A 14,345-nucleotide genomic window follows, 5' to 3' on the forward strand; every position below is an offset into this window, starting at 1 on the left:
GGATAAGCTACACATTGTTGTGGAAGATCTACTGGTTCCCACTCTTATTCTCAACAAACAGCACCTACTCTGGAATTACAAGAAAACTCCCCATAATCATTCTGACTTATTCCCACACAAACAAGGCTGAGACATAAAATCTGAATGTATTCATCCATTCACCTTGTCCATTGACACCCACAGTGAGAAACAATGACATCGCCGCAAGGATATGGGTAAAGTCCTTCAATGTTTGGAAAGAGGGGGTCCTGTCCTAGAAGTTGAGTGTGAAATTGTGAAGCTCTCAACATGAGAGGGCTCTAATCGGGGGTACAGAATTACTGAGAATGAGAGAGCACTGCATATTCAACCCTATGATTAAGAGGAGAGTTCTTCTGAAACTCGCATCACTTTTTAAATACCTCTATATTATTAATGTATAGGTATCCACATACATAGTGGCTTCAGACATATGAATGTAATAGCATGTTACACAAGACCAACCCTCATTAACACCAGAATAACCAAGAGAAGTCAACTTACATAAACAAATCAAGAATCTTAATATGTTAGGGCAGATTAAAGTTAACCCAAACAGTGAACTCAGTCGCAATATCTATGTGATATATGTAGTCAATCATTTGTGGCTCTATTTTCCAGAGAGTTCATTGTTCCAGCAAGTATCTGCTCCACCCTTACCCCAGACATACCACTGCAACTCGCGTCACTTGAAAGTTTATTTAGGAAACGTCGACCAGATCTTTGCTTTATACAATGGATTGTGACGCAGAATATATATGGTCAATTGGAAAGGGGTTTGAGTAAATAGATCATTAAAATGGTGAAGAGAAATTGGGATAATGAAAACTACCTACTATTGAAAACAGTGGAGGGTAAATATGCACAAGATAATATATAGCTGGAGACTCCCCACGAATAATTTTGTTAAAATGTTTAAGGGAGAACTCAGTCAGATGTATGTAAGGATAAAGCGTGTTTGAAATCGGAGAGTAAAGCTATGGGGGAGAGAAGTCAGTGTCTTGGTTTGAGCTATAACTGTGGAGAATACCTAATTCACTGATTTGCAAGCTTGCTCAAGCAGCCTGGTTTAACTCAAAAACATACATATGTTACACACGCAACAGCAATGCAACACAATAATAATGTTTGGACAAAGAATTGAAAATGTCTAAATCTCATTAAAAAGATGCAAATTTAAAATACCAGAAAAAACCTAAAGGAATCTGCAGTAGGTATCAAATGTTATACCATAACTACATGGTAAATAAATATTGGTAAACTCAGCTAAGAGTAGCAAAATCAGATACATTTTTTCTCAAATAGGGCATACGTATGTTCCTTCTTTTTATTGTGATATGCTTCAGGCCATCTGCTTCAGATATTTCTCCCTTGTGGTTAAAGCAGCATATTTTAAAGGGTAAAACCACTTATCTAGTCACCCAATCTCCTTTGTTTTCAAGCAAGTGTGTTCCCTGCACAACAAAAATTAATATTGTGGATTTGTTGTGGAGAGCGGCGCCATTTTCAGCCTCTATTCTGGGATGTCCTAGCTCAGGCCACCACACATCAAAAGTCATCTTCGCCCCAGAAACCACCAGATTGCCAGAACTCTTCCTGAACCTGGCCACAATCTTCTGACTTCGCTCTACAGCTAAAACAAGAGAAGGGCACTGCAAGAGATATTCAAAGGCAAATGTGGTGCGGAAAGCCTGGGGAGGGGCTAGTTTTCCTCCCCATCATGAGTACTGTGTGGCTGGTCTTTGAAGTAGCGTCAGGTGGCTAGGTTCCACTGAATGTGTGTACCTGAGGTTTAGCATACACACCAACAGACCTGATTCAGGCGCGAGACTCACGAAGCAAACAATTGGTTGGCTCCCGCCTGAAATTGCCACTGCTTCGATACAAGTCGATGGGAGAAATTCATTCTCCCGCTATTTTATTTTTAAATCTCCCCCTTACCTCTTCTAAAATATCGGCATGTATGGATTAGTGGCATGATATTTAGGAGGAATATAGATGCCTTTTGTTAATCACACACATATATATATAATGGCGGCATTGGTGTTGGGCACTGAATAAACGCTGGCACGAATTTACTCTGGGTTCGCTTCGTCTTTTCCAAGGATTTGGTTACCTGTAGGTGATTTGCTTCATATATATATATATATATATCCAAAAGTATCTGCAAATAAGCAACGCACTCTCAGTAGCAGTAACGAGTAACAAGTTTAATTCACACTGTTACACGTTTCGGGAGTCGCGCTCCCTTGGTCACACAGTGATACGTTCAGACACAATCCTCTATAAGTAAATACATTTGGTAGACATAGTCGTAGGACTTAGGATCTCAGTCAATTACATACAAGAGTGACTTTGGCGGCCATCTTTAAGTAGGTACATTCTGATATGCAACGTGAAGCAAAAGCACTGCATCAAATGTCATAACCATGTTATTTATGTTATTTTGTTACTTGTTGTTGTTGTTGTTATTTGTTTCCAGCATAAATGCACAAATGCGTTGTCAGAATAAACACATAAAACTCGTCATAGTGACTCTTGTGCAACGGAAAGCCAGCCAAAAGCCACAAGGATCACCGTTTACGTGGCCATCTTTCAGCTAATTTATGAAACACGTGCTCACACAGTAAATAGCACTATTTGCGTCATAGTGACAAATGGCCACAACGTATGCACACCGTACATTTACTGATAATAGACTTTCCATAGACTCCATACTTGTACCATAGTGGTGAGACGTAACTTCTTTAAAGGACCAGTAACTTTACATTGTTACAATAAACACATATAGAGCTCGTCATAGTGACTCGTGTGCAAAGAAAAGCCAAAACAGAGGTTCCCGGGATCACGGCTAAGGTGGCCATATCTCAGCAATTTAAAGTAATTAATAACCAACATTATTTGCGTCATAGTGACCCATGGCCAGAAGATGGTCCAAACAACATATAAACACAGTTGCATATACTTATTATCTTTGTCCAATCAATACTCGCACCATAGTGGTGGTACCATTCAGGAAAAGAGCTTTTTGCCTCTATTAGAATGTTCTGACTACAGACCATCTTGTAAGTCCATCTACACAAATTATGTATACACAAAACAGAAATTTGTGAAAAAGATAAGTGTGAAAAAAGAGGTGATTTCTTATCTATTCATCTTCGGATTTCATATCTGTGGATACGAAGAAAAGGGTAGGAGCCCGTGAAGTGCTCGTGAAGATATAAGGGGCCCCTTCCTTTCCTCCTAAAAGATAAAAGACAAGAAAAATAGTATTAAAAATATTACCAATACAAAATTTCCAATAAAAAGCCAACACAGGTTATGTACAGTATGCATCTAAATGGATGAAAACATGGATTGTGTTTTATTACTTTCACCAAACCCACTGGGGTATTAATTTTTGTACTGGCTGAAGGACGATGGCACCACCCACTGGGGTATTTATCTAAGATGGAACTGCAAATACCATAATGCTGAGAGGCAGAGGGTGAATAAAAATACGCCCATTTGGGCGGAACATTTGATTATTTGGAGCAGGTGTCCATACTTACCGGGTGCAGTTCTCCATGTCAGCGGAGGCTCGTGAAAAAGGGCGCAAGCTTGAAACATGTTGAGCCATATTTCTGTGTCTGAGAGTGATTCACCATACCGATGCAGCCCTCATGTAAAGGACGAAGCACTCTGGGAGGCCATTGTCACAAGGGCAAAACTTGTTGTTGGATATGTAGCGGCTCTGTCCAGCCGCGATGGTGGCCCGCCATTTGAGAAAAGAGACGGATCCCTAGGTGTCAGTAGGTTCGGACACCTTCGCGAAGGGAGCAGAGTGTTCCACTTGAGCGGCAGGATTACAGCAACGGATTGTGTTTTATTACTTTCACCAAACCCACTGGGGTATTAATTTTTGTACTGGCTGAAGGACGATGGCACCACCCACTGGGGTATTTATCTAAGATGGAACTGCAAATACCATAATGCTGAGAGGCAGAGGGTGAATAAAAATACGCCCATTTGGGCGGAACATTTGATTATTTGGAGCAGGTGTCCATACTTACCGGGTGCAGTTCTCCATGTCAGCGGAGGCTCGTGAAAAAGGGCGCAAGCTTGAAACATGTTGAGCCATATTTCTGTGTCTGAGAGTGATTCACCATACCGATGCAGCCCTCATGTAAAGGACGAAGCACTCTGGGAGGCCATTGTCACAAGGGCAAAACTTGTTGTTGGATATATATATATATATATATATATATATATATATATATATATATTACCTACTGGCGGTCGCCAGTAGGTAGTTATAGTTAGGACCCCTTTTCCATAGGAAATCCGCAACATTCTATTTTGAATAACTTTGGCGCCGGTCGATGAATCCTCGCGAATTTCTCAAAATAGGTGGGGCGCTACGCTACGCTCCTACCCTGAAAGTCTCGGGGGGATACGTCAAGCGGGGGCTGAGATAAAAGGGGGGTCCCAAAACGCGTTTTTCCCATGCATTTTTCCATAGGACCTTTAGAACGAGCTACAGCCCGAACGGCTGAACAGAATTACTAGAAATTTGGCAGAGAGGTAGTCCCTATGTCAAGGAAGTGCCTTTTGTAGGTTTGGTGTAAATCTGTTCAGTAGATTCTGAGAAAATAGCCTTTAAATCAATATATTTATCTGAGCCCGCTTACGGTACGCTTACCGTACGCTTACGGTAAGCTTACGGTACGCGTACGGTGGCGTGCGCGAGCGCGATTCTGATTGGCTGTTAGATCTTAGTAAACATTCGAATCGGTCGAAACCAGGAAGCGGCGGCCGCCATTTTGTGTGTTTCACTCAGAAAAAAAAGAGTGAAAACAAGAAAAGGGGGCAATGAGGAGAGTTACAGACCCCCTTACATTTGTGAGGGGGTCAAAGAAGGACTGTAAAGTACAAAGAAAACATTTATTGATTTTAAAAAAAATCACGGGGTACGCGTACGGTAAGCTTACGGTAAGCGTACGGTAGAAAAAAAAATAAAAAAATAAATGAAATTCAGATTTAAGTGTTTAGATATTAGGGGGCTCTAAAAAGAGCCGTTGTGTTTATGAAATGATTTTTTAGTGGTACCTACAAGTAAGTACCGATGCAGAGTCTAAGGTTCAAGAGGAAGACTCTGTTCCCTTCATCATTGAAGTGCACACCATCTCCTCTATAAATGTCTTGCATGTCATAACGCAAGTTGTTGTGGTAAATGGCACCCATACCATAGTCAAGGAGGAAAGCAGCAGAAACAGATTTGTTGACGTGCTTTCTTGCTTTGTCATCGCACCGCGTGCCCACCGTGCGTGCACGGCACTAACTGCGTAAAGTGGGCGCGCGGTGCGCGAAGCGCACCGCGCGCGCACGGAACGAACTGCGTTAAGTGGGCGCGCACGCCACGAATGGCGTAAAGTAACTTAGCATTTAAAAAACCGTACACATTCACTGAAAAAACCATAGGTTTCACACACGTTATAGTTAGGAATTAGCATTTTAAAAACCTTGCAAATTCACTGAAAAAACCATAGGTTTCACACATGTTATAGTTAGCGGAAATTTTACTGATAAAAAACCAATGAAATTCCCCCGTTATAGTTAGTGCAGGCAACTATAACTCACGCGACCGCAATCTTCTGCTGATGACATATGTGTCTTTATGAAAAAAAAATATTTGTAATATATGTATAGCTAAAAATGTATGGAAGAAGACATGGGCAAATAAGTGTCTAAATACAGTATTAGCATCGGCAGAGGATTGCGGTCGCGTGAGTTATAGTTGCCTGCACTAACTATAACGGGGGAATTTCATTGGTTTTTTATCAGTAAAATTTCCGCTAACTATAACATGTGTGAAACCTATGGTTTTTTCAGTGAATATATATATATATATATACACACACACACACACACACATATATATGTATAGATATAGGTAGATATAGATAGATCAGACTATATAATCCAGGTGTTAAGACACCTTTAAAGTAGCACGGAGCCTTGGGTTCACTTTTAAATAAGCACAGGGTCACGTTCTTCTTTTAATGTCGAGGAAGGCCAAAGTTTACTTTACATTTTTATCAGGCTGCAGAGAGCAGAGACTGATAATGAGCAGTGCTCAGTCAGCTTTATGGGTCAGAGGTGAAGCACAGAGGTATTTAACTTTTACATAAAAGTCCTTGTGGACTCAATATTGGAGCATCAGAACAAAATGATGTTTCCGAAGGCTTTTAAAAGGGAGAAAATTAAAACGAAAAAGTACCTTAATGATTAACGCTACATTTTACTTTTCTCTTATTTCAGTGTCGCATTTACAAACGGAAGGCCTTTTGCTACTAGTGGCCAGTAGACAATGTGCCATATTTATAACTCTGTGCCATATTTATAAAATGGGAGAAATTTAAAGCGAAGAAATCGCACCTTTACCATACACATCAGTAAGCATCCTTGAATTTGATCATGTAAGAATGTCCACTAGCGGTAAGTTGTGTACCATCAATTTGTTGACACGTTTTGGTGGGATTCATTCATAGGCTCCACCCCCTGCAGGAATATGATACGTATATATCTTCCATAGAAGAAAACCTCATTTTTACACAACATCTAATACTACTCCAAACACATATTCGGAATGTACAGCCGGGAATCCAATGCTCCAATTAAAGAATTCAAGAGTCTATATACATCTCTACTCGGAATAACTCAGCAGCAGATGAAAAGCATCACTACACCAAGCAGGAAAAACAAGCTCTACTTTCAGGATTTGTCTCATATGCCACATGTCAAAGGCAAAAAACTTCTGCAAGTCCGTCGATTCTGTACGATCTTGTTTATGTCGAGATCATTAAAGCAATAATAGCATAGCCCAATCTCTACACAGGTGTTTACTCTAGCACCAATGTGCTTCAATTCTTGTTAATACCTCCGGTGACAAACCAGTTTTAATCTTCAATTGATATCGCAAAATAATACGACTCCTTCGTCCTGTTCGAGTATGTAAATAAAGGTTTGTCATCACTGGGGCCATGCCCCCCAGAGACGTTTTAATGCATGGGCAAAGTGGGCTCTGGCCCAGGGCCCCAGCCTTTCAGGGGGCCCCCTGACAGTCAGCTCCATTCTCCAGAGTTTTGCCCTAATGACCTTGAATATTTCCTAAACAGTTTGTTTTAAATTCTGTTTTCCTTTCATTTATTTCTTATGTACCTGATGTGTGAGAGTCTAGTACAGCCATTTTGCAGAGAAATTTTGTGTTTATGTTTCATGCAATATACATAAACGTTTATTTTAGATCAAAACAAGGTCTAACATATAAGAAATGGGAGGGCGTCACAGAGATTATTTGCAGTAATATTGGTGAGCTGCTGCTGTGTTACAATATTGAAAACACACATAACTATCCCTGAATATTAGATGTAAACACATTCAGGGCCTTATTTATGAGAAGTGATGCATCGCTGTGTGAAAACAGGGATGCGTCACTTCTTAGTGCGCCCTCGTTGCGACATGATGGATGGGTCATATTTACTGTATGACACATCATGTCGCAAGGAGTTACAGATATGTCAGTATTTCTGACGAATCTGTATGCGCAAAAGTGATGCATTGCTGGGGTGTGTCTGAAAATAGACGCAACTCAAGCAATGTGTCCTTTCACATGGGCAAGCCCCATGTGAAAGGGCCTGCATCAGTCTTATGCCTGCTGTGTGGCAGGTGTAAGATATTGACGCAATGGCGTCCTAGAAGTGGCGCACTGGGTTCTCATAGATTTCAATGCGCCACTTCTACGAGGCATGTTGCGGGGCAACACCCACCCTGCATACATTATGCCTGGAGCAGGTATAATGCGGTGCAGGGGTTTACAAAGTGAAGCATCTGCCTAGATGCGTCACTTTGTAAATAGGGCGTAACATTGCACATATTTTATGCTGCCGGTGCGTCACAAAAAGTGACGCACCAGCGGCATAAAAGTGAAGCAAAGCCTCATAAATAAGGCACTTAGAATTTGGACGAATGTTCCTTTGCACTGTCAGGGACCTAATGAAATGAAATTGTGTATTTAATAAAGCGTGCAGCTACTCAGACTGGAATGTCCTGGCGCATGACAGTGGGAGGAAAACATGCGTAAAAGACCCATCAGTTATCAAAAAGCCAGGTTTTTAAGTTCTTTCATGAAAGAGAGTAGGTCTGTGGTTAGTCTCAGAGACTCAGGGAGGCTATTCCACAATTTTGGGCCTAGAAAGCCGTGGGATCTGCCTCCAGTGCGGGCACTGCATATTTTAGGCATGATGGCCAGGATGGCATTGGAAGAATTTAGGGGTCTAGCTGTTGTGTAGCGATTAACGCGCTTATTTATGTAGCCGGCTCCTAAGCCATGGAAAGCTTTAAAGAAGATGGTCATCGCTTTGAAGCCGATCCATTCTTTTATGCGGAGAGACTTAAGAATAGGGGTCAAACTAGATCTGGGTTTAGGTCTCAGGATGGCTCTGGCCGCCGCGTATTGTACCACTTGTAGGCGCTGGATAAGGGATTTGGGAAGACAGAGGTACAAGCTGTTGACATAGTCAAGCTTTGATGTCACCAGAGTCTGCACCACGATCTTTCTGCTCTCAAGCGGTAACAGTGGCAGGAGTTTTTTTTAGCATCCAGAGTATGCCAAAGCAAGTGCCATTTAGATTTTGAATTTGAAAGCACATGGAGAGTGTCTTGTCTATGACAATTCCTACGTTTTTGACTTTCTCCTTTTCAGCGGGTGGGGGCGGCATATCTTTTGGCCACCAAGCGCTCCTGTCAGGCGTTTATGGATTACCAGAGAAAACAACTTCAGTTTTGTCAGGATTACACTTCAGCTGATTGATTTTAAGCCAGTTAAAAACCTTTGTGAGGCAAGACCTAATCATTGCCCCGTCACAGTCGGTTCCTTTTTCACACGTAAAAATCAGCTGAGTGTCATCAGCATAGGAAACAATTTTGGCGCCCTCTTCCTCTACCAGAAATGCAAGGGGGATAGATATATATTAAAAAGGGTAGGACTGAGAATGGAGCCCTGAGGGACACCTACATTCATGGCCGGAACTGGGGATGAGAAAGGGGGAGCCAGATGTCCTGACATCTATTTGCCAAGAAGGATGACATCCATGTTAAGGCGGTCCCCCCCAGACCGATGTTAGCAAGTCTCTCCAGGAGCCTCTCATGTGGGACCATATCGAAGGCCGCGGACGTATCGAGCAGTATCAGAACAGTCTTCCCTCCCTAGTCCAGCTTACCCTTGAGAAATTCAGTCACTTCCAGCAGAGCGAACTCCATACTGTAGTTAGCCCTAAAACCGGATTGGGACTCATGAAGGAGCTTCCCATCTTCAATGTGTTTTTGGAGGGCCTTGTTTACATGCTTCTCTAGTACTCTGGAGAGGGTCAGAAGAAGGGAGATTGGCCTGTAGTTGGCAGTGTCCATCGGTTTGGCGTTAGCCTTTTTTATCAGTTGAAGAATCTTAGCATTCTTCAAAATTTCTGCATGTTGCCTGAGGAGAGAGAAGCATTAAAGAGCTGGTTTACTGTGTGGTTATGGTGGGAGCTAATAGGTTCAAGATATTCCCTGGACATGGGTCAGTAGGAGAGCCAGACTTAATGCTTTGGAGAGGGGTCAGTGACTCTTCAAGCTGAAACTCAGGGAAAGCTGGTAAAGATGGAGGATCCAAGAGGTGAAGTTTGCTATTAGAACTAAGGTAGAAGGTCAGTTCTTCCTCTGAGATGTTAGTGAAGGCTTGTTGGATCATGGAGATCTTTTTGTGGAAGAATTCAACTATTTACTTAGACCAGTCTTCAGTGCATGGCCCTTCCTTTGTGCTGTCTCTCAGGGCAGTAAAGGATTTAACTATGCTAAGGATTTCCTTACTCTTAGTTTGGGCATTTTCCATCTTGGTTTGAAAGAGGTTTTTCTTGGCTGCCTTCACGAGAATGTAATGAGCTTTTAAGGTGTCTTTATACACCTTCCTGTCCTCAGGTAGATAGGATTTACATCATTTCCGTTCAATTGTGCCACAATTTCTTTTGCGAGATCTAAGGGAATCGTTAAACCATGGAGCTGGTGGGGCTGACCTCTTTGAGGAGCAGCAAACAACCAGTACCACTGCATCAATGTTGGTTCGGAGCCATGAATCTATTGATAGGGCGTCTGAGTCGTGGCAGCCAGACAGCTCTGGTGAGGAACGACAGAGGGCGTCTGCTAACATCGGGATGGATATTTTATGGAACGTCCTGTAATTAGAGACCCTCTGCCCTGTGTTAGCTCAAGGGGCTGTGGCAGAGTTGGGAATGACGAATTTTAATAGGAGGTGGCCAGACCAGGTAATGGGAAGAGGTAGGCTTACTGATATGTCAAAGTTGTGAACGATTTGGTCTAGGGTATGGCCCTTCTCATGGGTGGCCAAAGAAACAGATGGAAACATGTTGCAGGCCTGCAGCGCCTCCAACAAGGAAATTGTTTGAGGGTCTTTTCCATTGTCCATATGTATATTGAAATATCCCAGAATGAGGCAGTTGTTGTATTTTAAGGCCAGGGAGGTGGTGGCTGTATTAAGCGTAGAAATAACATTTCCAATAGCACTGGGAGGTCTGTAAATCCGAAATCAAGCTATGCTATGATGGGGGGATAAGGTACAGCAGAAGCCTAAGCAGTCTAGTTTTTTATTGTAAATTATGGCAACACCTCCCTCCTTCCCATTCGATCGGTCCCTCCTAAGAATGTTCTAACCCGTAGGGATGGCCGAGGTGATAGTAGGGTTGGAGGCTTCAGACAGCCAGGTCTCAGTGAGAAATAAAAGATCAGACTGTTAGTCTAAAAGTAGGCCATAAATTTATGGTTCATGCTTTTGTATAGAGCGACAATTTAAAAGGGTGGCCTTTAAGTCCTCTGTTTTCTTATTGTTTTTACACTTATTGTTGCGTGGGAGGATATTGGGTGAGAGTTTCCTGGGCTGGAGGAGAGTCCAGTTGCACTTATTGCATCGAAAGTCTACCTCCAACCTCGGATCAGCGGCTGTACAGTGACATAATGGTAGCCGCCTAAGGCTAAGCAGTTTTTCCCTATTGCAATATAGTGGAAGAAACTCACCGGAGGGGAACTGGGCAGCTTGGCCGGCGCCGAACGCCTCCGGGCGCAGACAGGCTTATTTTCGGCACCAGCGGCGCGCCTGCTGTGCACGTCGACTTAGCGCGTCCGTTTGCATCGGGAATATATAGGTTAATGCCTATGATGCAAACTGGATCGCCAACGCAGCTGAGGAAGCGGAAACTGCATAGGCATAAGTGAGGAGCCCGATAGTAGCCCCAGCCCTCCGCACATTCGGCGTATCAGCCGCGGCGGACCAGGACTGGAGGAAAAGCGAGATGCGAATCGAAGCAGCTAAGGAGGTGTAGGCAAGCAGAATCAAGTAAAGTGCAAGTGCGCATAGGGAGGAGAAATTGTTAAAAAGCACAGAGTAAATCAGCCAGACATATACAATTTAAAAAGTAATAAAAACCTAGTAGCAGGGCAGGAAACACTAAATCCTACAGCTATCAGCTGCGCGCATCCGTTTGCATCGGGGATAAATAGGCTGATGCCTATGATACAAACTGGATCGCTAGCACAGCTGAGGAAGTGGAAACTGCGTGGGCGGAAGTGAGTAGCCCGATAGTAGCCCCAGCCCTCCACACAATCGGCGTATCGGCAGCAGCGGACCAGGACCGGGGGAAAACCGAAATGCGAATCGGAGCAGCTAAGGAGGTGTTGGCAAGCAGAATCAAGTAAAGTGCAAGGGCGCATGGGTAGGAGAAATTGTTAAAAAGCACAGAGTAATTCAGCCACACATATACAATTTAAAAAGTATTAAAAACGTAGTAGCAGGGCAGGAAACCCTGAATCCTACACCTGTAAGCTGCACATGTCCATTTACATCGGGAATATATAGGCTAATGCCTATGATGCAAACTGGATCGCTAGCGCAGCTGAGGAAGCGGAAACTGCGTGGGAAACAGGGGCTCAAATTAGATCATAAATTCAAAGGTGTCCTGAACAGGGGCCCCCAAAATATGTTTGGCCCAGGGCCCCCCAAATCCTTAAGATGTCCCTGATGCCCCCAAAACATATATTGCTAAACGACGGGCCTGTCGTACACTAGAACTTTGTTTGACGTCAGCCAGGTCACACAGAAACAACATATTCTCAGGGACAGGAGCACTGAACCCAAGTCTGTCGCAGACACACCGTGTTGTCTTTGGCACCACGCCTACAGTCATGAGGCACAACACAGACCCTGTGTGACAAGAGAATTCTACTCTTGGGTTCATCGTGCTCTAGAGAGCACATTATAGCACCAGGCCCGTGAGTCCAGACAGAATCCCCGCAGTTTCTCATACAGGCCTTGTGTTCTTGGGCACGGTCCTGCAGTAAAAGATCTGAGGTCCCAGCCCTGTCCCACACATGGCTTGTACTCTTAGTCGCAGTCAGTCAAGCAGTACAGAGTTTGCCGCTGCCCGCGTCCCACGCAGTGGGACATCAGCAGGGCAGCTCTCTAGTGGCCGCCCGTCACAGCCTTCCCCCTCTTCTGCCTCGCGCGCGAGACTACGCCCAGGGAGGAGACCTCCCAATAGTGTGTAGGTGGAGGCGGGCCGTTGGGGGTGGGGGGCGAGGCTAGCCCCCCTACTTAGGCGTCCCCCTCGCCCAGTTCCCCCTCTGCTTGCTGCGCGCCGCTCCAGCTCGGACACGCGTATTCCCACCCTTTCCGCTTACCCTGCGTGGCGGAGACAGCGCGTTATTGGAATGTTTTAATGTTTTCTTTTGCGTTGCAGGCGGAGTTACAGGGCGATCTGGATGCAGACGGGTACAGTAAGGGTACCTCTGCGACAGGCGGTACAGTAAGGGTACCCCTGTCCGGCACAGTAAGGGTGCCCGAGCCAAGGTCCAGGAGCCGAAGGGGGTTCTGGGAAGACCGCGACGGCGCCCCGTTAGTCCTTCGGGCGGTTGGGGGGCCTGACCAACCGGGGGTGTGCCACAACACGCTCCGCCCCTGTCAGAAGGGGCGGGAGTAGGAGACAGATCACGTGACCCAGTGGATGATCTGAAAATAAATATGTGCCACACTGCCGGGCATCGACCCACCGTGTGTGCTGGCTCACCAGGCGGGCGGAGCAGCTAGGGGCTGCTTGCCCTGGATCGCCCGTAAGATAACCCATTTTATTGTCATACTTATGTTGTATGAAATAAACCTGCAGCAGTTCTTCACCCACAAAGAAAGTGTCAGTGTAATCATTGGATGACGTCTGTGCATGTGTGTTGATTGAAGCGGATGACGGTGTGGTCACTATATGGTAAAAGAGCTGCGATCCCAGCAGTGCCTCACATACCTTGTACTCTTGGGCAGCCTCCTCTACAGGAATGACGGTGTGAGACCGGTGGTCCCTGGACCGGTCACACACCACACAGATGGGCTCCTGGTCATCCTCACAGAAGAGCTGCAGCCGCTGCTGGTGTTTCTCGCACATGTTCTCCTGCGGCTTCAGAGTGGGGAGGTGGATCTTTAGCATTTCCACGAGGTTTCCCAGCTGCCGGATGGGCTGAAGTATTTTCTCTTGGGATATTTCTCTGCACTGGGGACAGGCGAGGTTTGTCTCGGACCCCTGCCAGCACCGTGAGATGCAGGGCTGGCAGAAGATGTGTCCACAGCCTATGATCATCACCGGATCCTTAAAATATTCCAAACAAATCGAACAAGTGACTTCGTCCTCCAGATTCTGACTCTGAGACTGGGCTGCCGCCGCCATGATGCAGTAATAGACTAGTTTCGTTTCTGCTGTTTGTATCCTGGGGATATCCCTGCTTCCTGTCTCCCACTGCGCAGACGGCCTGTCACCCTATCCAAGCCACATCTGCTTGGGAGGAACCGGAAGTCGAACTGCAGCTCCATATAATGGAACGTGAGAGCACGTCAGCAACGGGTACGGAGAACCAGGGGCGCTAAGTTCACTCAGCGCTTGTGGTTTGTCCTGTGCATTCTGGAACTTGTAGTACAGTGTTTAAAATGGGAATAAAGAAGCGCAGGCACTCATTAAAATGAGCTAGAGGTGTGGCGAGTGGGCGGGGGCAAAGGGCAAGACATGATGATACTGAAAGATTTCTATACCAGTTGTAGCACATACCAAAACACAAGAAATACGTGTCTATAAACTAAACAGGTTAACCTGTTACACAAAATGAAAGTCAAACGCAATGATGTGTTAACATTTCCCTTTTGTAACATTTGCAGCGTCACTCCTGTTGTTTGTTGTCTTTGGCAGAATACTAGATATTATGGA

At 44.7% G+C, this 14,345-nt stretch overlaps 1 protein-coding gene across 1 annotated transcript in view; it reads right to left on the minus strand.

Annotated features, from left to right (window-relative positions):
- LOC146771197 (E3 ubiquitin-protein ligase TRIM39-like) overlaps nucleotides 1-13,943 on the minus strand; it is a 52,115-nt gene extending 38,172 nt beyond the window's left edge. The window contains exon 1 of the mRNA XM_085640303.1: nucleotides 13,398-13,943. Within this exon, the coding sequence (XP_085496429.1) occupies nucleotides 13,398-13,814 (417 nt within the window). The 5' untranslated portion in view covers nucleotides 13,815-13,943. The remainder of the gene's footprint in view (nucleotides 1-13,397) is intronic.
- Nucleotides 13,944-14,345: the final 402 nt, after the last annotated feature.

Source organism: Triturus cristatus, unplaced genomic scaffold, assembly GCF_964204655.1.
Source record: "Triturus cristatus unplaced genomic scaffold, aTriCri1.1 SCAFFOLD_231, whole genome shotgun sequence".
NCBI lineage: Eukaryota > Metazoa > Chordata > Amphibia > Caudata > Salamandridae > Triturus > Triturus cristatus.